The sequence below is a fragment of the Nycticebus coucang genome, chromosome 22 (genome assembly GCF_027406575.1).
Source record: "Nycticebus coucang isolate mNycCou1 chromosome 22, mNycCou1.pri, whole genome shotgun sequence".
NCBI lineage: Eukaryota > Metazoa > Chordata > Mammalia > Primates > Lorisidae > Nycticebus > Nycticebus coucang.
Window position 1 is genome coordinate 16,267,430 of NC_069801.1, and position 24,857 is coordinate 16,292,286.

Sequence of the window (24,857 nt, forward strand, 5' to 3'; positions counted from 1 at the left end):
TGAGGTTGCTGTGAACTGTGACATCACGGCACTCTACCGAGGGTGACATAATGAGACTCGGTCTCAAACAAACAAACATTGATGGGGTCTTGTTACTTTGCCACTTATGACCTGTCCATGGCTTCCTGCTGCTTTTAGTATAAAACCCAAGCTTCCTATTCTGATCCACTGCAGACGGCACTCTCTCAGGTCTGCCTGCATCTCCAGGTTCCTCACCAGCCTTCCTTCTGCAGCTGCAGCCTCAAACACAGCAACACGTTCCTGCCTCAGGGCCTTTGCACGTGCTACTCCTGCTGCCTGCAAACTTCCCTGCCAGCTGGATAATGGGTACCACACCTACCTTTCCTTCAAGTCCTGGCTTAGTGTCATCTCCTTAGGGAGGCCTTCCCTGATCACCCATCTAGAGCAGCCCCCTCCTCCCACCTGGTTTCTTGCTTTCTCCTCCCTTTGTTTCTCCCAAGCCTGGCACTCATCACCACGTGCAGTTATCTTGTTGGTTCATTTGTTCCATGGTTATGGCCTCCCCAATCAGAACATATACTTGAGGAGGGCCAAGATCCTTTGTGTCCATCTACCACCTGCCTCTTCAGAGCCTGACCAGGCCCAGGTACACCCCAGGTGCTCAGAAATGACCAGCTGCACGAAGAAATGGTATGCCAGTCCTGGTGGGCACAGGAGAAAGCTGAGGGTGGGAGGGTCAGGCATAGTCAGGAGGTGTACCCTGCACGTGCAGCGTGGCCGTGCCCTGGTCCATGGCAAACATGTTGGAGCCGGTGCACACATAGGTGCCGGCGTCACTGGGCTGCACGTTGCGGATGGTCAGGATGCCGTTGAAATCCATGGCTCGGGCTGGCAGTTTCCCATTGTGTAGGCGGGTCCACACCAGGGTATAGGCTGGAGACTGCAGGGCAAAGGAGAGCGGTAGGGGTCAGGGGTGGACTCAGATCCCAGGAGACAGCCCCACACCCACCCCTATTTTCTGCCCTGCAAACCTTGCTCTTGGCTGTGCAGATGAAGGTGACGTCGGCCCCAGGACGCACGCTCTGGCTTCGCTGCTCCTCCACAGTCACTGTGATGGGCTTGCTTGGAGCCTCTGTGTGTGGGAAAGCCCCCACCATAGTGAGCTGGCACCAGCTGGAGCCCTGTCCTGTGATCACATTCTCTTTCCCAATCCCCCCTTCTGGGTATTGCTTCCTGCCTGGTCCAGCTTTGCTGCCCATCCGTTGCTGGCACCTCCCTCCCTCATGCTGGTTGGACCCACCCATCCCCGTTCTCTCTGCTGGCACACGCAGCCCGCGGGATGTGGTTGGGAAACATCGCACTACACATCCACTTGGCTCCAGTTCACAATCACAGACCACAAACGAGCTCCTAACACTTTACACTTAGCTCCAACTGGGTTTCTCCGTCTGGTTTGAGTTTCTATCCTCCTAAATAACTATTTCACACCTCCTCCTACCTCCCCAGACACTTTCAGAGCTAATGGCTTCAACTCACACTTGGTGAGAAAGCTGGAGTTTTCCCGTCTTCCCACCTCCCTCTATCCCACCTCTGCACCTTCTGAATGTGGGACCCCTCCCGAGGACTTCTTCCTTTTCCTTCTCCTGGGCTCATTTCGCTCCACAGACAAAAGGTCCCATTTCTGAAATTCCCCCTGGGCCCTCCTGCTCTCCCAGCCACTGCCCCATTTCTTGGCTTCCCCTGAGAGCCAAGACTCTTGCAGGAGTCTATACCAGCTGCCTTCTATTCTGTTCCCTGCTTCACTCCAATCTGGTTTCTATCCCTTCTCTCCCATGAAAAACACTCACGTCAAGGCATGACCTCTGAGGGTGAATTCGCTGCCCTCCTCTGACTGCCTGGCGGCGAGGCTGGCCATGTTCTCCTGGAAGCCCTTTCCCTCCTAACTCCCTCGATGCTGCTCTCCTCCCCAGCTACACCTCCCACTTGCTGGCTGTTTTTTCTCTCCAACTTGACATGGTCACGCTGGAGCTCCCTGGGGATCTGTGCTGAGCCCTGACCTCTAGCCATATACTGCCTGGGTGACTTCATCCTGCCGCAAAGCTTTAAACACCATTCCTGTGCCAACAGCTTCCAAATTCATTTCTCTGGCTGAGGCCTCTTTCCCGAGTTCAGACTCACATATTCAATTCCCTGCCTACTGGACCCAATTAGATATCTTTCCAAACACCTCAGACTTCAACTAGTCCAAGGCAAACTTTTGATGCTCTCTGACCTGTCTGCAGCATGTGCAGTGGTACACACACCCCCAGCCAGCCCCTGGACTCCAGGGCAGGAGAACTCCAGCACGCATGTCTTACACTGGCCCTCAGAGTTTTCTTGCTGCATTGTGGTGGAAATTTGCTTGATAACATACCCTTATTGGCTGCCTTCCCTTCCAGTCTTACTTCACCTCCCTCAGCTACTTGCACACAGATCCTTGTTTCAGAGTTTAGAGGAAGCCTAAATGCAGACACCCTCCCACTGGCGCCTCCTCCATCTCTGTCAACAGCAGCCCATTTACCCAGTTGCCAGAACACAGTTCCCTGGGCACCATCCTTTTCCTCCTCCCTGACCACAATCAAGTCCTGCCGATTCTGCCTCTAAAACAGACCTTGAATCCATCACCTCTCCCCATCTCCATGGCCACTGCACTTGTCCACACAATCACTATCCCCTCCCAGCAGGTGAAGGCCCCGTCTGCCTGTGGCTGCAGCAGTCAGCCCAGGACAGACAGGCCGGGGACAGGGGAAGCAGGGACTCACCAGTGACCAGCAGCTCTGCCCGGCTGGTATTGACGTGGTGGAGGTTGCGACAGGTGCAGATGTAGACCCCTGCATCTGAGGGCTGGACACTGGGGAAGTGGAGCTCAGAGCCTGGTGGAGAAGGGGGTGGGAGCTTGTAGGTGCAGATATATCCCGTCTCCGATTCAGTCCCATATGCAAGGGGCTGAGACAGGCCCCTGCCTCCCCTCCCACTGCCATGGCTCAAGGGGCTGAGGAGCCTGGGGCCATGGGTACCTTGATGTCGCTGCTGGGTGCTGCTGGGCAAGGGCCGCCCATCTTCACGAGACCAGTAGAAGTAGTGGGGTGGGCTCCCGCTGACCTGGCACCGCAGGGAGTGGGGGCCACCTTGGGGCACTATGGTCCGGGCAGGATGGACCTGGACCACCAGTGGGGCCTGGTTTGCTGGGAACAGGAGAGGTCAGTTGGGCAAGAGGTCCCCAGCATACAGCTTGGTCTTAGACATCTCTGCTTTCCCAGAGACTGGGATGTCCCATCATCGGCCCTGTCCTCAGACGTAATATCCCCCAATCTCCCAGGCCCCCTGCCTTACCCATCACCCTGACCCTGGGCCATGGTCCCACTTACTCTGTGGCACGCACCGGCCCCCTTGCACATTGGGATTACCCACGTAACCTGGGGCACACCTGCAAGGGGGAACAAAGACCAGCTCTGTCAGGTCCCAAGGGTTCCAATGCTTCATGGTGGACTTAGGGAACCAGAAGCTTGGCTGGCTGTCCTGTGTGGGGTGAGGAGGCTCAGAGCTCTGGAAGCATTTTGGGGACTAAAGAGGCCCTAACACAGAGCACTGGGGAGCAGAGAAAGAATGTAAGGGAGTGGTTGGCTAATGTGGGAGTAGGCCCTTTATTCTCCAGGGAAACATTCATTAGCAACTATTATTAAACAACTATAATGTGACACACTAAGTATTGGAAATATAGCATCGAACGTGATAAAGTCTCTGATCTTATGGAACTTACTAGTTGGGAACTCAATGTGGAAACTATGTACAATGAGAGGGAGGGAAGCATTATCATGGCTGCGAGAGCTGGAAGTGGGGCACTGATTCGGCACTAAGAATCAGGAGGGTTTGCAGGGGATGGGACTTCTGAGCTGCTATATTACTTTGGAGCAGGCTGTACTCTTTTTTTTCAGAGAATTCGTCTTGGTTTGTCAATGTATGTTTGCATGATTACTGTTTTCCCGCTTGCCCCCTATCAGGGGTGGCAGGTGCCATAAGGGCTGGGAAAGAATGTGCTTCGTTCACCACTTTACCTCCAACACCACAGTAGATGCTGGATACAAATTTTGCTGAATTAGTGAGTGGAGTCTGGAAGGCTGAGTAGCAGTTAGCCAGGAAGGGAAGGTTTGGGTGTGAAGAATGTTCCAGGCAGAAGAGATAGCGCATGCAGGATCTGAACATCAAGAATTTAAAAAAACCAGCTAGAGTACAAAGTTGGGTGTCAGAAGTGGGATGAGAACAGGGCACAGTAAAGATGGCTAAGGAGCTTGTGCTTGTCCTGAGAGCAATGCAGAGTCTTTGCAAGGTTCTGGGTAGGGAAAGAACATAATCCTAGTAGAGACTTTTCTGGGCAACACCATTTAGAGTTCTCACCTAGGAGTCTACCATTTGTCACCCTCTCTTCCCTCCTCCTGTTTGCAAACTTACTGCTCACAGTACTGGCCAGTGTAGCCGGGTTCACAGGCTGTGCAGCGGTACCCACCAGCTCCCAGGCTCTCACAGGTGCGGGAGAACCTATCAGGGGCAGCAAAGGTCAAGTCATAGAAAACCAACTCCCCATGTTGTTCCTTCCATGTCTGCCCTGATAGCCAGTGCAGTGCCCTCCATCCCCCTGTGGGATTTTGTCCTGGGCCCTTGAACAAGGGCACCCACATGTTTTCTGGGTTGGTCAGTGGGCAGGCACAGGGCTGGCAGTCCTCAGGTGTCCCAGCTGTAGCATCTCCATAGTAGCCAGGAGCACACAGCTCGCAGAACTCCCCAGAAGCGTTGTGCTGGCATTGCTGTGAGACACAAGGATATCAGACACCAGTCACGTGTCAAAATTCACCAGAAATTTCAAGTTTGTAAACTTATCTCAAAGTACTCATCATGGAAGGGCACAAAGATTTCTTTATATAGACATTCATCTCCGGGATGTTTATTAAAGTAAAATGCTAGAAACAAACCTAAACATCCATGAACAGGGAATTGGGTAAGTGAAAAGTACATGCAGCCAAATAGCTATCAAAAAAAATGAGGCTGAAAAAGACAGAGACTTTGGCATCTTTTGTATTTATCTGGATGGATTTGGAGAATATTTTCCTAAGTATCTCAAGAATGGAAAAGCAATCATCCCATGTACTCAGTACTATGCTGAAACTAGTAGATCAACAACTACAGGCCCACACAAGAAAAAAACATGATTAAATTCAAGAAGGGGGTAGGGGGGGTTTGGTAAGGTCCCACCTAACACACCAACGTAGGGGTATATGGCATACTTCTGGGGTGAAGGACTCTACTGGGACTTTACCTTACAAATGCAAACCTAATCGTATGGACCCTCGTATTAATCTAAAATTAAAAAATAAAGGAAAGGATGATGTTGATTATATTTCTTATATTTTTCTACCTAAATACCTATAATATCAAAGGAAAGGAAAGGCGTATACCTGGATATTTGGAGGGGGAAGCTTCACCAGAAAAACACGTGTGGGTTATATATTCTCCTCCAAAGAAACCCTTGTTTGTTATATCAACAGAGTGTGTCTCTGCTCTGTGTTTAGTCTATGACCCTGTCAACAAGCTGCCCCAGATCGTGTACCCTGGAAGGCTACACATACGATACTCTGACAGGTCCAGGCATTAAAAAAATATACTAAGATACAGAAAGATGTTCAAGAACTAGTATAGGAAAAAAGCTGATTATCCCAAGCATAATGAGCCTATGTTAATTTGGAAAATGAGGAGTATATTATTAATATATATATGTATTTGCCCAGAAAAGTAGCAAGAGAGCTCACTCTAAAATTGACAGTGATTCCTCCAAGTTTTAGGATTACAGGGAATTTTCCTTTCCTTTTGATTTCTCTATGCAGTCTTTTGTCTCTACAGAGACTATGTGTCGCTTTGGTGATTAAAAAAATAAGCAAAACCAGGCGGCCCCCGTAGCTCAGTGGGTAGGGCGCTGGCTACATACACCCAGGCTGGCAGGTTCGAACCTGGCCCAGGCCAGCTAAACAACAGTGACAACTACAACCAAAAAATAGCTGGGCATTGTGGCAGGTGCCTGTAGTTCCAGCTACTTGGGAGACTGAGGCAAGAGAATCACTTAAGCCCAAGAGTTTGACGTTGGTGTGAGCTGTGATACCACAGCACTCTACCAAGGGTGACACAGTCAGACTGTCTCGAAAAAATTAATTAATTAAAAAAAAAAAGCAAAACCAAAGTTTTCTTAGAGACAGAGTCTTACTCTGTCACCTAGGGTAGAGTGCTATGGTGTCATAGCTCACAGCAACCTCAAACTCTTAGACTCAAATTACCTCAGCCTCCCAAGTAGGACTACAGGTGTACACTACCAGGCCCAACTAGTTATTTTCTATTTTTAGTAGAGATAGGGTCTCGCTCTTGCTCAGGCTGATCTTAAACTCCTGAACTCAAGCAATCTACCCACCTCCACCTCCCAAAGTGCTAGGATTATAGGCATGAGCCACCACATCCAGCCTCAACATTTTCTTTACAAAGAAGGCTGTAACTCCATAGCTCTGGACACTCCACCATGCCTGGTGACCCGGTATGGTGATCTGCTCTGCTGACCAGGATGCTTCAACTCACAGGCCAGGCCCCATGCCCTTGCCCCTAGATCTAAAACTATTTTGCATGGCTCTGTTTCCCCAGCCAGCCCCAGCCAAGATGACCCGCTGCCCCGGCCTTGCTTGCAGCTCACCGAGCAGGCACCAGTCTCTGCATGGCACAGGTCTGAGTGGCCATTGCATTCGCACAGCTCACAGTGGCCAAGGTAGAGCCCACTCCCAGTGCGCGTGTAGCCAGGGGCACAGTCCTGAGGGCAGAGAGGAAGGTTGAACTTCAATCCCAACAGGTCCCATCCACAGTCAGCAGACCCAGCACCCTTCCCCTCCAGTGTTTCTGGGTGGTCTCCCTGTCTCTGGTGGGCACCCCGAGGACACAAGCTGGGTCTCAACCTCTGGGGAGTATAGCCCACGTTTGAGGGAGTACCATGCAGTGGTTAGGACACGCTAGGCTTTGCAGTCAATCAGACCTGGCTTCAGATTAGTTTCGGCCACATGAGTACCTTGGGCATGTCATCATGCCTCAGTGCCTCTATTTTTTTAAAATCTGTTAAGTAGGATACTTATACATATCTCAGGGCTGCTGGGAGGAACACTCGGGATGATACAGGTGCTGGGGGTCACTACAGTTAGACAGTAATCACAGGCCAGCTTGCTGACACTGCTGTGCCTGTGCAAAGGTGGCTCAGCTGGCCACGTGCTCACCTGGCAGGACAAGCCAGCATAGCCCGGTGGGCAGCGGCATTCCTCCACCTCAAGGGCCCGGGGTCCGTCTGAGGGTCCAGGCTGGGCAACCTCTAGGCTGACGGCACTGATGCTGGCCGCGAGCGGCATGGAAGAGAACGTGGCCCGTATCAGGAGCTCATCCAGGTCAGCCAGTGCCATCAGAAGGTGCTCACGTGTGGCTGGCTGCCCGTCAGGCCGGCGCCAGAATTCCTGGGGAAGGGGAAAGCAAATATGGGGTGGGGGGCATTGGGTCTTCTGTGCTGCTCCTGCAGCGCCCCCTGCCCTCCAGGTGCTGACTGAAGGTGGTGAGGTGAGGGTGGGGAGTGAGAGGCAGGAGTGGTGGGCTCAAGGGCAGGCTCCAAATCAGGATGGAGGGCTAGGTAGCATCAGACATGATGTGGCCAAGTGCCCCTCACCTCTCGGAAGATGATCTCGTAGCTCTTCCTCTGGGGACCCTGCACTGCTGGCTGAGAAGCCACCAACATGATGTTGTTGCCCTGGGGAGGCATCAGAGGGATTGGGAGGGGAACTGAGGGGCTCTAGGGATGGCAGGGGGTTCCCTGCCTGTCCCAGCTTCTCCCTGCTCAAGCAAACTCACGTGCCCACAGGGAGTCGGGTGCTCCTCCCAGCAGCTGGACCTCTGCTTGGGAAGTGCACACCCAGGCCGTGAGATGGGAGTGGGTGCCTAACACTCCAGCACCGGTGCTGGGCCAGCCGAGTGCTGGGCTGAAAAGCAAATGCTGAGGGTGCCCCTAGTTTCCGTCTTCCCCTTCTGTGCCCCCCCCCCAGCACAGAGTCTGAATGCTCACTGTGATCTGGACGTCGGGGTCAGAGAGTGGGCTGCCCTGAGGCCCTGCCCTGTAGGAAAGAGTGTATCGCAGCTTCCCGCCATAGGCTGCCACCTGCAAAGAGTCAAGACCAGACCAGTCAAGACCACGCTGACGTGGGGCTCCCCTGGGCTGTGAGTGCTTGACCATAAGGGTTCAGGCAGAGCCTCTCAAGACCATCATGCACCTGTGCTGCACTCCCCCCTATCCCAACCAAGAGGCCAGACTGTTATTGCCTAGGAAACAGGACATCTCTCAGTTCTTTGGTAGCCTCGGCCATGCGATGATGACCCTGAGCAGCCTCTGTCCTGGTTTTCCCCATTGCCGGACAGTCCCAGTACACAAGCTCTAAGTCCTTTTCATTTATAGGAATTTCCCTATAAAGGTAATGACAGTGCTGCCACGAGAAGGTTGCAGAAAGTTCAAAAGTTCTTGGGCGGAGGGTGAGCTCTGGACACCTTGCCTCCTAGGCAGGTGGTTTTGTTTGCCCAGAATCCAATTCCTCCTTTCTGCAAAGCACAGCCTGATTTTCTTTAATGAATAACTCTTCCCCTAACAACCACAATCAGTGTAACCTAATTCTTTTGTACCCTCAATGAATTCCAAACGATAAAAAAACAAAACAAAAAACTCTTCTCCCCACATGCAAGCCATGTGGCTTAGGGGGCCCCTACAGTGGAGATGTGAACCAGGCGTGGCCAATCCAAGTATCCCACCACTGCCCCCTCAGGAATGGACAAGTGACCCGGGCACTTCTGCTCTTTCTACTGGGACAAGGAAACTCCCTTCTCTAGTCAGACGAGAAGCTGGAGATAAAGCCTAATGAGCCTTGGGTCCCCCCATGTCTGACGCCACACATCCTCGGACTCTGCTACTACATGAGCCAATAGGTTCTTTGTTGCAGACAAGCCAGCTGGACTTTGGTTTTCTGTTGCTCACGACTGAGGAGTCCTCACACTTGTCATGGGGGCTTTCACCCAGGCAGCTGGAGCCCCAGCTCTGCCCCACGGGATTTTTCCTTCCTCTGTCACTAGGGCAGATGTCCAGCTCAATACCACACTGCGCCGGGCCTCCCCCATTTGTCCACTTGTGCGTTCGCTCTGTTGGTATTTACCCAAACACTCAATGACTACATGCCAGGCTCGGGCTACGTGGGCCCAGGGGATGTTTTCCACAAGCTCAGGGTGTGGTAAGGAATTCAGGCCATAACCAAATAACCATGAAACAACTGGTTTCCTGTTTGCTTTGGATGCCAACAAGTTCATAGCCATGTTTGGGACCAACTTTCTAGCAAGCTGTAGGCAGGCACAGTACAGTGATGAAGGGGGCGGATGCCATAGTCTGAACGACCCAGGTTCAAATTCCAGCTTCATGACCTTGGACAAGGCACTTCATCTCTCTGAGTGCTACTTTCCTCATGTGGAAATGGAAGTAAAAATCATAGGCACTGTGAAGGGTATGGGGAAGGTTGAGTAACACAGGACACGTAAAATGACAGTCCAGTACCGTGCCAAGTACATGCTGATGCCCACTGACTGCGTTGCTTCCACTCTGCCCTCAGCTTCAGCAGCTCTACCCTTCCCTCATCCCTGTGCCCTGACTGCCCTGCCTGCATCTCTGCATGTTATTTTATCACACATCATGTGTGTTTTTTTGTTGTTGAGACAGAGTCTCATGCTGTCACCCTGGGTAGGGTGCTACGGTGCATAGCTCACAGCAACCTGAAACTTTTGGGCTCAAGCAATCCTCTTGCCTCAGCCTCCCAAATACAAGCACCTGCCACGACACCCGGCTATTTTTTAAGAGACGGGGTCTCGCTGTGGCTCAGGCTGATCTTGAACTCCTGAGCTCAAGCAATCTACCTGCCTCGGTCTTTGGGCTGGGATTACAGGCGTGAGCCACCATGCCTGACCTTCGTGGGTATTCTTAACAGGCACTTGCAATTGTTTTGGGAGCAAGATGGAGGCAGATTAATACTTATACTAATGCCAATGCTGCAGCTGCTGACAGTAACAATGATGCTGATGTGACAGGAGTGACAGTCAGATATCTGGGGAGCTGGGGAGGCCAGGGCCTCTTCTGCCTGCATGGGACACAACACACAGGGAGCCTTAGGGGAGGCCTGTTGAAGGAACAAGTGTAGGACCAAGAACTAGGCCAGCAGCCTGGACATAGAGAGCCCAGAGAAGAGGGCAGAAGAAACCCTCCCAGGCGAGACACCCCCTTGGCTGGGGCCACAGGCCAGCTGAAGGGCAAGAGCAGAGCTGAGTTCAGTCTCAGCTGTGTTGACCTGAACAAGGGGTCCCGGGCAAGTCCTCTTCCCCAGCCCATGGGCCTCGGTCTATCCAGTTAGGTCATAAAGGCCTTTGACAAAAGGCTAGTATTTTAGGATTCTAAGGCACCCCCAGCTCCTCGTTACCTTGTCCCCCAGGAAGGTCTGGGGCAGCTGCCAATAATAGAGGCTTCCAGGAAGCAGAGAGAAGCCTTCGTAGGAGAGAGAGAACTAGGACAGAAGGACAGGTGGTGAGAGTTGAGAGGAGTGCGCAGTGGGGGACACCAGGGCAGAGATGGTTCCCACAGGGGTGAACAGACACCCGAGAAGGCTCGGCAGCAGGACAGAGGGCCAGAGCCCCCCACCCACAGCGCAGGTCCCAGTCCTGCTCTTTGGGCGACCTCCTTCCCCTGTGTGGACCTGGAAACCTGCTGCTCTCTCTGGGCGTGGCCTGGACCCACATCTTCTCATGTCTTGTGTGTCTCTCTTGTGGACCCCAGTACATGGGTCAACATTTTAAAATCGAGCAGCTCTTTTAACATGCATAGCATCGATTTCAAGGAAAATCTGAAGGGAGTAATAGTCTAGGTAATGTAAAAAATTACTGGCATCCAGAAAGCATGGTGGGTAGGGGGTCCTTTGGTGAGTGCCTTGGCACATACCTGAGAGCCTGCTGGGAAAGACAAGGAGGAAGAGGAGGAAGAGGAGGAGGAGAAGTGGGAGGAGGAGGGAGCTGCTCGCAGAGCAGCTGCAGGCTGAGGATAGGGGGAGAGTCCCCGAGGAGGGGGCTGTGGTTGGGCAGCAAAGCTGGAAAGGAGCTGCCAGATCTCAGCATCAATCCGCCTCTGGGCCTCGTCCACCTGGGGGACCGGGAGAGGGAGGACAGTGGAGGGGAGCAGAGAGGGACAGAATGGATGCTCATGAGGCTTCCCTGCCCCGAGCCGCGCCTCAGCCCAGCCAGCTACCACTTTGCACCATCTATTCCCAAGTGCTGGTGCCTGACTCTCTGCCTTTGTACCACTGCCCTCTTGCTCCTCCTGAGCCAGGGTGGGTATCCTGGGATGGGCTTGGCTGCCCACGGGCTGTGACCGCTGATGGGCAGCCCTACGGAGGGTGCCCAGCAAGAGGTAGGCAGACAGCCCTGTCCTGCCAAGGCCAGAATGCTGAAGCAGCCCCCGTAGCATCTGTGGTGGGCAGGCTGCTGCCCCCTGGCCTGACTCCCTGGCACTAACCCAAGCCGTTCCCAGCTCTGAAATATTTCCCAAGGGCCTGGGCTGGCTGCTTTGGGCCTGGTCTAAAGTTCTCTGGTCTCCACCTTGGGGCCCCAGACCCAGCCAGTCCCTATTACCTGTGATACCCGCTGTGCCTGGCCCTTGCCCTCTGGGGATCCCAGGATCCTCCCAGCTGTCACAGCTGCCCGCAACTGCTCCTCTGAGAGGGATGTGCGGTTCTGATGGGATGAAGGGCACAGGCCAGCTCAGACCTCCCAAGGTCTCTACCCATGGATGTGGTGGTTAGAAAAGCCCACACTGATTGGGAGGAAAGATGCATGCTCCCCTCTCCAGCCTGGCACTCAGGGGCGCCCTGCAGACCCTGGGGGGCACATGCACACAGGGATTAGTGGTGGCTGCTCGGAAGGCAGCGTTAGGGGAACCTGGGGGGCAGATACAGTAGTGTGGATTAGCACTGAGTTAGTTTCCCTACTACCTTGGTCACCATTCTGACCTCAAATGGTTGGCACTAGCACCAGACCACATAGCAGGTGAGGTTGAGGGCTTAGGCACAGGGGTCCACACTGCATGCCTGGGTTCACACAGTTCCCAGTGCCACCCAGGGCAGCTGAGAACACACCATGTGGCAACACACAACTCCACACCACCTCCATCCTGGGCCTACCTGGTGAGCCCAGCGCAGCCGTGCAAAGTATGCCTCCCTCTGTGGGGTGTGGGGAATGCCGGGAGAGGAGACAGAGAAAGGTCAGAGAATGATAGGACAGAGGAACAAGGAGGCCAGGAGAGGAGGAACCCAAGAAGGAAGAACGGACTGACCCTGAAAGGGCCCCAGGGTACCTGGCTCTGTCCATGGAACGGGGGTGGGGCAGCCTCAGAACTCCCCTTCCTAGGTGTCCCTGGTCTCCCTAGCCCCTGGCTCTCAGGACAAATCTGCTTGAATGCTGGCCTTAGTCAGCAGGGAAGTCCCCAGCAGGGGACTCTCCCTGGTTACCACCAGGTGGCCGTGCCTGCTCAAGGAACATACTTGGGCAGAGTGCCCTGGAGTCTGTCCCTGTGACCTAACACCATCACCATCACCTTCTCCCCAGAACATGTCTGGAGTAGCAAAGACACGCCCACTTCTGGCTAGCACACTTGAGTCCCAACAGGGCCACCTAGTAGCTGTGGGACTTAAAGTTACCTATCCTCTCTTGCCTCAGTTTCCTCACTTATGGAATAGGGCAGTAGTATGTACCTGGCTCATACAGTTTTGATTCAGGACATGAAGAAGTGCTTGGAGCAATGCCTAGCACACAGTAAATATGGCCTGTAGGATTGTCATGCCCAGTACCAAGCACAGAGCCCGCAATATACATGAGGGATTTCTGAGCAAATGAATAACACTGAAACTGTGCTTCGCTTGTCCTTATGTTTCGAGGGCCTTGCTCAGGACCGCTTGTTGAATTAACTGCACAAAAGCAAATAATCATTAACCAATGAGCACTTATGCGCCAGGCACAATCTCCAGTTCTCCCAGCTGCCCTAGAGTTGAGCTTTATCATAAGGTATCCACCTGGCAAGCAGCAGAGCTGGGATCAAGACTGACATCCATTGGGCCCCAAGGCCACATGCTTACCCACGGTTTGGCAGCAACATGGCAGATGCCTGCCTGCTGGCCGAAACTACACAGAAGCCACTGACCCTGGTGCACAGCAGGGGTCTGGCTCAGCACTGGCACTCGGGGAGGGTTTGCAGCACCTGCTGCAAATCACACCTTGTCTCCCTGGTATGTCTCGGGCAGCTGCCAGTAGAAGGACTCGTGGCCAAGGTTGGCGAAGTTGCCAAAAGACAGCTGGGCACCCTCAGGCATGGGTTCCATGGTGAAGCCTCCTGTCAGGCGGCTATTCCGCTGCGGGTTCACCAGGGCAAAGCCTTGGAAGTCTCCAGGGGCAAAGTGGGTGGAGATCTGACAGTAGAAGGAGGAAAGATGTCAGTCTGGGCGCTGGGGCAGGTGCCTCGGTGGGGGACAGGGAACAGGAGGGCGCTAGGCCAGGTAATGGGGGCTTGCTGAGATCTGTGCTGGGGAAAAACTAAAGGGGATATGAGGAGGGCATTAGGGCAAGGTGAAGGTTGCTGGGCTCAACCTTTACCTTGATGAGATGGGCAATGATGGGGGCAGGGAGGACGCCACTGGGGACAGGCTCCTGACTTGCCCCATGAGGAGCTAGGGAGTGCCAGGCCCACCAACCCCAGTGCTGGGGCAACATAGGCTCTCACCAGGTGGCGGGTGTAGGAGGAGCTGGCGCACTGCTGGGTGATGCCCATGCAGAAGCAAGGCAGGCAGCCATCAGGGTTGCTGGCGCTCAGGTGGAAGTGGTGGGGCCGGCAGTGGTTGCAGGTGAGACCTTCCACTTGGGCCTGGGGTGGATGGATGGAAAGACAAAGGTAACTTGAGTGGGTGTCCTGCACCCCCAGCAGCCCAAAGCCAGCCTTTCCAGCCACTTGTGGCAGTTCTGGACAACCCCTGCCCCTCACTCCCACGCCTAGGCCCCTCCAGGCCCCAGACAACAGCGGAGTGGGCCTCTCAGAGGGCAGGGGTTTGGACTGACCTTGCAGTGGCACTGACCAGCAGCATCACACTGGGTGCTGACGCTGCCCTCGGGGTCACAGCCACAGCCTATGGGCTCTGGCATCTGTCCATCTCCTGTGGTAGAGGGAAGCCACGGCTGGAGCCCCCAAATTTACCACCAAGCGCTCCATTTCCCAGAACTCTGAACACCCAGCTCAGCACTGAGGGGGAACATTTATTTCCAATGTGGATGCTCTACCCTCTCATAGCAGCCCTCGGAGCTGCTAGGGGCTATTCCTATCCCCATTTTACAGATGGAGACTGAGGCTTAGAAAGGTAAAGCCAAACGAAAACCATGGCTGGGGAGGCTGGGTAGCTCAATCCCAACCATCTCCCCAACACTACTCACTTCGGCATGGCTGGCCCTGGCTGGGATTGCCATAGTAACCTGGGGCACACCTGTAGAGAAAGAAAGCCTCTGATGAATTTCTTTTTTTGGAGACAGAATCTCACTCTGTCACCCTCGGTAGAGTGCCACAGTGTCATAGCTCACATCAACCTCAAACTCTTGGGCTTGAGCAATTCTCTTGCCTCAGTCTCCCAAGTAGCTGGGACTATAGGTATATGCCACCATGAGGGGATAGTTTTCTGTTTGTTTTTTTCATAGTGATGGGGTCTCACTCTTGCTTAGGCTGGTCTCGAACTTCTGAGCTCAAGCAATTCTCTCGCTTCGGTCTCCCAGAGTGCTAGGATTACAGGCGTGAGCCATTGCACCCAGTCTCCTTTGATGAAGGAAAGCAGAATCTCAGGACTAGGCTGGGACGCTATACTGGACCAAGGGCCTCAGGCACTGGAGGAAAGTAGCAACCCAATTCAACCGAGTTACAGATGAGGAAAGAGCAGGGACATGCCCTGGACCCCACAACCAGTGAGATTAGTGAGATTGGGCCTTGAGCCAGGACCTTTAGCAAGAATGGGGTTTTGTGGGAAGACTCTGGCCTGGCTAGGGTAAGGGGGTGCTGGGGGCTGAAGGGGAACCACGGGCCAGGATGTCTAAGGGTCTCGAATGCCAGGCTAGAGGTTGAGGCTCTGGGTAGTAGTGGAAGGGGTCCCTGGCACCTCTGGATTAGGAGGGCTGGAACCAGCCTAAGGACTCCAGGGGCAGCCTCTCCACATATCCCCACACTCCCACCACCCACCTCACCTCTCACAGTGACGCCCGCTGTGGCCTGGGGAGCATGCGTCACAGGTGGGGTGGCTGTCTGTGTCCAGAAAGCAGGTGTGGGCAGCCCTGAGAGTGTGGGGGCAAATTTCCCATCAGAAAAGCAGCGGCTCTTTCTTCTCCCCTGACCCTCCTGCAGGTCCGGGGGAGAAGGGAGAGGAAGACAGGCACATGAACTAATAGGTCCTGAGTGCCAGCTGTGTGCCAGGCACTGAACTAAGGGCTCTAACAGCGTCACCTCTTGCACTTCTCACCCTAGGGGCTAAGGGGGGTGGACTGAGGAAGGTCAGGCCCTAAAAGTGACACACTGAGGCAGGGTAAGGCCAGGATTTAACCACCGAAGGGCCCAGGAGGAAGGGAGTGTGGGAGAGGGTGGTAGAAATTTCAGGGAAAGGCAGGTACAGGCAGGGAGGGACGCACTGGCCAGACGCGGGGGCTCCATAGCACGGGCACGGCTGGCAGTCCTGTGGCGTCCCCCGCTGGGCATCCCCGTAGTATCCTGGCTGGCACTGCTCACACCGAGGGCCCTCAGTGTGGTGCTGGCAGCCCTGGGAGGGGCGAGCGTGGGTTGAGACTGAGCCCTTGGAGGCCACAGATCCCTGGGTTGGGAGGAAGGAGGGCAGGACTCACCTGGCAGACACCTGTCTCAGGTTCGCACACCTCCGAGTGGCCATGGCAGCTGCAGCGTTCACAGGTGCCCAGGTAGAGGCCACTGGGCATGCGTGTGTAGCCTGTGTCACAGTCCTAGGGGCAGGAAGATGGCAATGAGAGGGGCTTCCTGGACAGGGCCCAGTCTGGGTAGGAGCACCGTGTATCTGGTCTGAGGTAGGCCTGGGGAAGTGGGGAGAGCTAATGGAGGAGCGGCTGGGAGCGCCTTGGAGGCAGGTGGCAATACAGGGGGTGGGGCTCAGGACTCACCTGGCAGGATGGGCCACGGTACCCAGGAGGACAGGTACATTGCTCCACTTCCAGTGCAGGATCCTGGCCGGTGTCCTCAGGCACAGCTACATCCATGCTGATGCCAGAGACCCTGGGTGTGACAAGATCCACTACAAATGAGTACTTACTCTGTGCCAGGCAGGCCTGGAGACTGAGGGATCTCAGTGCTCCTGACTGCCCTGCCGTGATGCTGCTGGGGCTCTGTCCAGATCCCCCACCCTCACTGTAAGGGGCATGGTGAATGGCTTAAACCTTTCATTTTCCACAAAGGATTAGTCTTCATCACCCAGGGAGGTTATCCTAGCCCACTCCCAGGGTGCCTGGTGGCTGGCTAATACAGGGTACTAAAGCCCATTCTTCTCCAAGTAAGATGACTCTGCTGGGTCATTTACTCTCCAGAGGTCACTGTGGGTTGAGGCTGAGGCTGGACTTGACCCGAGTCCACATCCTTGCTTGGTCCCTTGCCCTGCCTGCGTCCCTCCCTCCGTTATAGATCCTCCCAGGAATCACGTGTGCTCCATCTCAGGCTTCACTTCTAGGCAACCTAAGATAAGCCCTGTGAGGGAGGTGTTACAACGGCTATTTGACAGAAGGGGAGCATGAGGCACAAAAAGGCCACACAGTGTGTAAGTGGCAGAGCAGGCCGTCTGGCTGCACCGCATTAGACTAGAGCCCCTCACCAAGCCCACAGCCCCGTGCTGTCCCAGCCCTGACACCTGCTCTCAGCTGGGCGCTGGGTGTAGGATGCTTGGATCAGGAGGGTGTTGATGTCTGCTAGTGCCATCAGCAGGTGCTCCCGCGTGGCTGGCTGCCCGTCAGGACGCTGCCATGCTCTCTGCCAAGGAAAGGACACATATGCTTAAATATCCTGGGGTGTCAACACCTCTGAGTTAAGGGGAGGAAGGGCCTGCCCCCAGCCCTACCCCATGATAGGCTCCTGGGGCAGTGTGGCTCACCTCCCAGAAGGGCACGGTGAAGGTGCTGGGATGGCCGGGGATGGGCTCCTGGGAGGTGTGATGCTCTAAGACAATGCCGTTGCCCTGCAGCACCACCAGCGGCTGCCCGTGCAGGGGTGTGGAGCCAGGCTGTGGCCGCTGGGTCACTGTGAAGCGAAGCTCCCCTCCATAGGAGGTGACCTGGACCCAGTGTGGACAAGTGCTCAGCAGAGGCCCACAGTTGGGTCCCATGACTGCTCCGGCCACCTTCTCCTTGCAGAGTATCTCATTATTCTCCCAGGTACCATGACACTCCTGCTTCTAAGCTTTTGCCCAGGCTGCCTGGAGCTCCCTGTCTCTTCCCACCCCCTACCCACCTTGTCCCCCTGGAAGCGTGGAGGAAGGCTCCAGAAGTAGGGTCCAGGTAGGAGGCGGTGGAAGGAGGAGAAAACCAATTCCCCAGATGCAGGGGAGGAGATGCCCTCAGTGGTGGTGTGGGTGCCTGCAGCATTGGTCAGGCTGAAGTGAGCAGGCTCTTCAGAGGCCCCGAGCACCTGGGAGGAGGAGAAAGGGCTGGATGGGACCGCAGCCTGGGGCTGGTACAAGGTGCACCTATCCCTGGGCTCGGCAATCTGCCCACCTGCCTGCTCGCCTTGCCTAGGTACCTGGGCACGGCTCCACGAGGAACTGGTACACTGGCGACTGACACCCATGCAGAAGCACTTGAGGCAGCCGTCGGGGTTTCGGTTACTCAGGTGGAAAGAGCCATCAGCACATTCATTGCACAAGCGCCCCACCACGTTGTTCTGCAGGCACAGAGCTGGGAGCTGCAGGATAGCCCACAGGAGGGGCTGCCTGGAGCTTCCGGCTGAATCTGCCCACAGATTAGGTGGGGACCCAAGGCCCAAGGGAGCCACTGAAAAAGCGTATGTATGAGGCATCACTACCATCTGGGAACAATAATTCTCAGTCAATGGGGGCTTATGCAACCATTTTTCCTTTCTCTCTTTGGGTGCCGGGGGCTCACAAATAAGTTTCGATTTGAAATATAGCAACTTGATGAAAACAATTACTGCTACTAATTATGGAATGTTTTATGCACTGTGCTAGTTGTCTTCAACCATCCCCTCATTTAACTCCCCTAAGTACCTTCAGAGGTAGATGATATCTCCACCCCTCACATGAGGAAACTGAGGCTCAAGGATGTGAAATGAATTGCACAAGATCACTCAAGTTGTTCATCCACCCTGGGATTTACGATCAGGAGTGTCTAACTCCAAAATTTGTCTTATTGTTTTTTGCACGGACACTTGACTCTCCCATTCTATTTTTTTTTTTTTTTGGTTTGGCCAGGGCTGGGTTTGAACCTGTCACCCCAGCATATGGGGCCAGCACCCTACTCCTTAAGCTACAGGCACCGCCCCGACTCTCTCATTCTTAATGCAAATGATTTCCCTTCTCTGAGCCTTCATTTCCTCATCCACGAACTGGGGATGCCAATACTTAACATCCTTGTGTCCATGTGAGAACTGACGTAGTACAGTAAAAGTGGCTGGGACTGAAACTTGGGTCACCTGACTCCCTAACTAATGCTCCTTCCCAATGCCAGGCCACCTTTCACGATGTGGAAGAATAGTCAGCCAGAACCACCAACCTCTGGGTAGGACGAGCAGCTATTGGCCAAGGAGTTGTGGCAAGAATATGGGGCCTCCTTTCTCCCTCTCCCTGCTGTGGTGCCTGGGCCAAAGCACCCGGGGCAGGTGGGGATGCCATGCATACCTTGCAGCGACACGCCTCCCCAGAGGTCCCCACGCTGCCTCGCTCGTCACAGCGCACAATCTCCTGGTCTGTGGCACAAAGTGGGTGTTGGCAGGGCAGGCGGGGATGGGACAGACGGAGTCTGGGCAGAGGGACAGAGTGGGATGGCTCCCCCAGGATCACTGGCTGGGGCAGGGAGGGCGGGGACCTAGTGGGCAGCCCAGGGAGGTGTCAGAGGAGGGCAGCTGCAGTACTCACTGGTGGGCCTGCACTTCCCGCCCGGCTGGATCGGGTTGCCCTCATATCCGGTGGCACAGCTAGGACAGAGATGGGGCTGTGAGCAGCACTCACATGTCCCCACCTGCTACAACCCACTTCCCGCAGGCCCTGAGGTTCTCCCTCACCTCTCACAGCGGCGACCTGTGTAGCCTGGGTCACATGCATCACATGTAGCTTGGCCATCTGTGTCCAGGAAGCAAGTGTTCGAAAATCTGTGGGTATCAACAGGGTGTGGGGCAGAGCTGGGGTCAGGACCTATAGTCTCACCCCAGGCAATGACAGACGCAGTATGCCAGGAGGCAGGATGCCACCTCTCAGCCCACTTGTCCTTAATCTGCAGGCTCATAGCAGCTGCAGGAAGGCAGGTGTGCCCATTACACAGAGAAGGAAGCTGAGGTCAAGGAGCATGAGAACACTCAGTGACGAGGTTGGAATATGAATCCAGGGCTCCTGCTTTTCTGCCCAGATAGAATATTCCCCCAGCCTGTGGCAATGCTCACAGCTCCCACCAAATCTGTCCCACCCTGGGCTGGGTCTGACCTTCGGGAGGCATCAATGTATGGGCAAGGGCAGGGCCGGCAGGCAGTGGCTGTGGCCTTTGTGGCATCCCCAAAGAAGCCGGCCTTGCACTTGTTGCACTGTGGTCCTTCTGTGTTGTGCTGGCAATTCTAGGAGAATGAGGAAGGAGTGTCTCAGGTTCTACTGAGCAGAACTGGGCTGGACAAGCTCTGGGGTGGGAATGCTGAGAATACTGGAATTAGTCCACAGCTTTGCAGATCAGCTACACCCACCTTACGGATGACAGGGAGCTCATCAACTGACATGGCAGCCTGTCCCAGAAATGGTTCCAAATGCCTACATTTATTTATTTATTTATTTTTGAGATAGAATCTCACGTCGTCACCCTCGGTAGAGTGCCATGGCATCGTAGCTCACAGCAACCTCAAACTTAGGCTCAAGCAATCCTCTTGCCTCCCAAGTAGCTGGTACTATAGTCACCCGCCATAATGTCTGGCTGGAGACCAGCCTGAGCCAGAGCAAGACTCTGTTTCTAAAAATAGCCCGGCATTGTGGCTGGCACCTGTAGTCCCAGCTACTTGGGAGGCTGAGGCAAAAGAATCACTTAAGCCCAAGAGTTTGAGGTTGCTGTGAGCTGTGATGCCATGCCATTCTACTGAGGGTGACAAAATAAGACTCTGTCTCGAAAAAAAATAAAAGAAAAAAAGAAAAGAAAAGAAAGAAACAAGGTGTGACACCCAGGCTCCTGCTCTTTCTGGCTACCATTCACATTTCTTTGCATGGCACTCTCCAAGATTAGTCTGATGAAGGTGAAAGAGATTAAGATCATTACTTCCCTGGTCTGGACACTATAACTCTGTTAATGCATCCAGAAGTCATGACAGCTTGCTGGAGGTCATTCTGGATGCTTGTACTAAGCTTATGGGTACAAAGGAGTCTGTCCCTAGTCCCAGGTAGTATCCAAGCAACTCACCAGACAGTGGCCATACACAGGGTCACAGGAGCTGGCGTGGCCATTGCAATTGCAGCCAGAGCAGGTGCCTAGGTAAGGCCCACCAGGCACCCGGGTGAAGTGGGCATCACAGCTCTCGCAAGACAAGCCAGAATAACCAATGGGGCATCTGTGGGGACAGGACCAAGAGAGTGGCTACAGGAACCATGAGCCCTGCTGTTTCTCCTCTATCCTTGCCAGGACCTCTGTGGTCCCCAGCCCTGCTGGGGCAGGCACCTGCACTCTTCCACGCTGTGGGCACGGCCGCGGCTGGTTGCGTGGGTGACGGTGGTATCCATGGTGATATCGCTCAGCCCTACACTGGCCATCTTGGTGTTGTATACGGTCTGGATGAGCACGGCCTCCAGGCTCTGCAGCACCTGCAGCAGCTCTGCTCGCTGTACCGGCCGGCCAGACTCATGGACCCAGTGCTCCTGGGTAGGGGCAAAGGTGAGGAGGGTCACGGGTCAGCGCCTGCCCAGACCACTTTCCCCTTACCCCCCATCCCTAATAGCTTAGGTGCCACCCACCTCAGAGAACTGGACTTGGCGCTGGTTCAGAGTGCCGGGCTGGGTGGGCACGTGGCCTCGGGAGTGTAGGCGATATCTAGCACCAACGAGGACCACGTCCGCCCTCTGTACTGGCTCCAGCATTCCACGTGCGAGCTCATAGCGTACCTTGTAGCGCAGGAAGCCGCCATAGGAGTCCACCTGGCCAAGACAGGGTGGATCAGGGCAGGCAGCCATGGGCACACTTGATGCCTGCTGAAGCCAACGCGAGCAGCTGTGTCCAGTCCTTAGCTGCTCCCTCATTCTGCTGACCTGATGCTCCCTTTGTGCCTGTCCTTGAGCTGGACCCAGGGAAGCCAAGATGGCTGAGAACTAGGCCCCACTTCTGGGGTTCTCAGCACATGGCAGGGGAATGTGATAATGTTGTGCAAAAGGTGCCCAGGGAGGCCAGCGTAGGCACAGTGGTCAGGGGAGCTCCTGGGAAGAGGAGATGCCAGCTCTTTTTCCCAAGCCAAGAGAGGCAGGAAGAGGTCCTGTCCTGAATGAATGAGCTACTGTCAGCTAGAGGCTCTCCCAGAGAGAGGTCAGGAGCCCAACAGCTTCAGATGGTAGCAAAACCCACTTGGGCCCTGGGCATGGAAGGAGGAGCTGTGCCCATTGTCCACCCAGGGAATGAGCTGGGTTCCTCACCTTATTGCCTAGGAACTGCTCAGGCAGAGCCCAGAAAGAGTCATGGACAAGGAAGCGGCGGGACAGGTCGACCAGCTGGAACTCCTGTAGCGTAGAGTCGATCTGCAGCTGGGTGGAGGACAGGGGTGGCATGCCAGGCTGCGCAGGCATCGTCACATTCACACCTGTGGGCGGCAATAGCACATGCCTGCCTGAAAGTCCACCTTAAGGGGTGGCAATCCAGGAAGACAGGAAAGTTCTGGGGGGAACTTTTAGTTAGAGAACACTTCAGTCTTTCTCCCACAGTTAAGAAAAAGCGAAGTTTTTTCTCCTACCCAAGGTTTTTTTTTGGAGAATTTTTGGAGCAGCACTTCCCAAAGCATGCTCTGGGGAAGGTCAATGCTGCGGAAGAATGGCTGGGAACTACTGAGAAGCACAGGGTCAGAGAAGGGAATTCTTGCAGCAGATTTCTTAGAGCCTCTCCCTTGCTAAGAGACCACAGATGGGCAGGGATGGAACAGACCTACAGGGGGCAGCAGAGAGCCATGCAGGGCTAGAGGACAGGAGCCCACTCCTGGCTCCGTGATCTCCAGATGTGTAGGTCCCAGGCAAAAACCATAGCACTGTGGAAAGCCCAGGTGGGAGGATCACTTAAGCTCAGGAGTTCAAGACCAGCCTGAGCAAAAGTGAGACTCCGTCTCTACTAAGAATAGAAATATTAGGGTGGCGCCCGTAGCCCATTGGGTAGGGCACCAGCCACATACACCCAGGCTGTCCAGTTCAAACCCGGCCCAGGCCAGCTAAACAACGATGACAACTGCAACAAAAAATAGCCAGGTGTTGTGGCGGGCGCCTGTAGTCCCAGCTACTTGGGAGGCTGAGGCAAGAGAATTGCTTAAGCCCAAGAGTTTGAGGTTGCTGTGAGCTGTGACGCCATAGCACTCTACCGAGGGCGATATAGTCAGACTCTGTCACAAAAAAATAAATAAATAAAATAATAGAAATATTAGCTGGGTATGGTGGCAGGCGTCTGTAGTCCCAACTACTTGGGAGGCTGAGGCAAGAAGATTTGCTTGAACCCAGGAGTTCGAAGTTGCTGTGAGCTATGATGACTCCATTGCACTCTAGCCTAGGTAACAGCATAAATCTCTGACTCAAAAAAAAAAAAAAAATGTAGGCCAGACACAGTGGATCACACCTGTAATCCTAACACTCTGGGAGGCCAGGGCAGGTGGATTACTTGAGCTCAGGAGTTCCAGACTAGCCTGAACAAGAGTGAGACCCCACCTCCACTAAAAATAGAAAAATTAGCCAGGTGTGGGGGCAGGCACTTGTAGTCCCAGCTACTTGGGAGGCTGAGAAAAGAGGCCAAGAGTTTGAGGTTGCTATGAGCTGTGATGATGTCAAGGCACTCTACCCAGGGTGACAGAGTAAGACTCCATGTCAAACAAAAAGGGATTATAGATTATATGTATATTACAAGATGAAATGAACAAACTGATAGGAAATGGTTAACTTCTTGTTGCTGACAGGTCATTTTGTCCAACCCTCTTCTACATTCACACTCACACAGAATTCCCTCGATAGCATCTTCCTAGATCTCTAGGGCAGAACCCAGAACCATCCAAGAGAACTTTCTGTGATGATGGGACTGTCCTGTATTCTCCAACATGGCAGCTACTAGCTACATGCAGCAAAGAGCTCTGGAAATGTGGACAGTGTGGCCAAGGAATGAATTACTTTAAGGAGCCACACATAGCTAGTGACAGCCACCTTGGATGGTACAGCTCTAGCAGGTGGGGAACTCACTACCTCCAAAGGCAGACCCTCCCAGCTCTGGACAGTTCAACTCTTATCAAGGCTGAGTTCATGCCTGTCTGCCAATAGCTACTCCGCTTGAGACTGAATGTAACTCAGCATTCAGTAACCCTGCAACCATAGAGTCCAGCCCTGCATCTGCAGAATATCCATGCATAGTCCTGAGTTTAGGCTCCATCACCCTTTTTCCTCCCTTCCTTCTGGGGCTGTTCTCAGGCCTCCTCCCTGCTGCTGATCATCCACACATAGGCCACTGGCTTGCCCTGGAATCCCCACGCTCGCTGACTTATCCAGATTCCAAGCAGATGGCCCCGGTCACCAGCTCTACCTCGGAACAGCTGGGTTACTCCAGGAAAGCCCCACAGTCTCTCAGAGCCTCAGGGATCTCATCTTGAAATTATAAAAACAGTATCTAGTTTGCAAGGATTATCAGCCATTCAAAGATTGCCATGTCAAGCCTAAGTGCCAACGGCATGCTCCGTAAATGGTGGCCAGGGCCCTCAATATTCTAAATACCCTGGGGGACAACTTTGAGAGGTAACGAAGTTTTACACAAGTCACTCTGAGATTCCTCAGACAATGAAGGGGTGTAAGAGTTAATACCTGTCCACCTGTCATGTGCTTGCTGTAGGAGCTCACACCTCTACATGTGCGTGACCCTCTGTAATGAAAGAGCAGGAAAAGAGCCACCTGACATCAGAGCTAGGACTGGGACCCAGGTCCTAGCAATTCTGTCTCTCAGAGCCAGAGAGAATGGATTCAACCACCTGCCTTTATGTTGGGGAGAACAAGCTCAGAGATACCAAGAGAATTTCTCAAAGTCACACAGACAGTAAATGGTGCAGCCAGAGGTCAGCCCCCGTCTGAGAAGGCACCAAAGCTTGGGATCCTATATTGTGGGGACAGTGACACCTCTGTCTCACAAGGAGGGTGAAGAAGACAATGACATTAACAAATACTGGGCGCTGACGATGGACCAGGCACTCTTGTGAGTGCCTTATATATGTCAGTCCCTTATTAAGTCCT

At 54.1% G+C, this 24,857-nt stretch overlaps 1 protein-coding gene across 12 annotated transcripts in view; it reads right to left on the reverse strand.

Moving 5' to 3' along the window:
* Window positions 1-24,857, reverse strand: part of HSPG2 (heparan sulfate proteoglycan 2) — a 102,929-nt gene that overhangs the window by 28,430 nt on the left and 49,642 nt on the right. For 7 of the 12 annotated variants that reach the window (XM_053575727.1, XM_053575725.1, XM_053575724.1 and 4 more), the window contains 35 exons: window positions 22,035-22,198; window positions 21,366-21,545; window positions 21,073-21,269; window positions 20,818-20,965; window positions 19,866-19,993; window positions 19,451-19,537; window positions 19,305-19,363; window positions 19,068-19,135; window positions 17,954-18,115; window positions 17,666-17,842; window positions 17,310-17,489; window positions 17,070-17,188; window positions 16,333-16,444; window positions 16,045-16,158; window positions 15,835-15,962; window positions 15,397-15,483; window positions 14,602-14,651; window positions 14,233-14,327; window positions 13,901-14,041; window positions 13,398-13,589; window positions 12,309-12,347; window positions 11,761-11,862; window positions 11,075-11,272; window positions 10,560-10,643; window positions 8,123-8,215; window positions 7,730-7,810; window positions 7,293-7,523; window positions 6,725-6,838; window positions 4,675-4,802; window positions 4,450-4,536; window positions 3,369-3,427; window positions 3,018-3,185; window positions 2,763-2,873; window positions 993-1,093; window positions 721-901 (listed from right to left, as the gene is read on the reverse strand). In XM_053575727.1, coding sequence (XP_053431702.1) covers window positions 721-901; window positions 993-1,093; window positions 2,763-2,873; window positions 3,018-3,185; window positions 3,369-3,427; window positions 4,450-4,536; window positions 4,675-4,802; window positions 6,725-6,838; window positions 7,293-7,523; window positions 7,730-7,810; window positions 8,123-8,215; window positions 10,560-10,643; window positions 11,075-11,272; window positions 11,761-11,862; window positions 12,309-12,347; window positions 13,398-13,589; window positions 13,901-14,041; window positions 14,233-14,327; window positions 14,602-14,651; window positions 15,397-15,483; window positions 15,835-15,962; window positions 16,045-16,158; window positions 16,333-16,444; window positions 17,070-17,188; window positions 17,310-17,489; window positions 17,666-17,842; window positions 17,954-18,115; window positions 19,068-19,135; window positions 19,305-19,363; window positions 19,451-19,537; window positions 19,866-19,993; window positions 20,818-20,965; window positions 21,073-21,269; window positions 21,366-21,545; window positions 22,035-22,198 — 4,365 coding nt within the window. The remainder of the gene's footprint in view (window positions 1-720; window positions 902-992; window positions 1,094-2,762; window positions 2,874-3,017; window positions 3,186-3,368; window positions 3,428-4,449; window positions 4,537-4,674; window positions 4,803-6,724; window positions 6,839-7,292; window positions 7,524-7,729; window positions 7,811-8,122; window positions 8,216-10,559; window positions 10,644-11,074; window positions 11,273-11,760; window positions 11,863-12,308; window positions 12,348-13,397; window positions 13,590-13,900; window positions 14,042-14,232; window positions 14,328-14,601; window positions 14,652-15,396; window positions 15,484-15,834; window positions 15,963-16,044; window positions 16,159-16,332; window positions 16,445-17,069; window positions 17,189-17,309; window positions 17,490-17,665; window positions 17,843-17,953; window positions 18,116-19,067; window positions 19,136-19,304; window positions 19,364-19,450; window positions 19,538-19,865; window positions 19,994-20,817; window positions 20,966-21,072; window positions 21,270-21,365; window positions 21,546-22,034; window positions 22,199-24,857) is intronic. The other 5 variants (XM_053575732.1, XM_053575730.1, XM_053575729.1 and 2 more) reach the window with 3 other exon arrangements.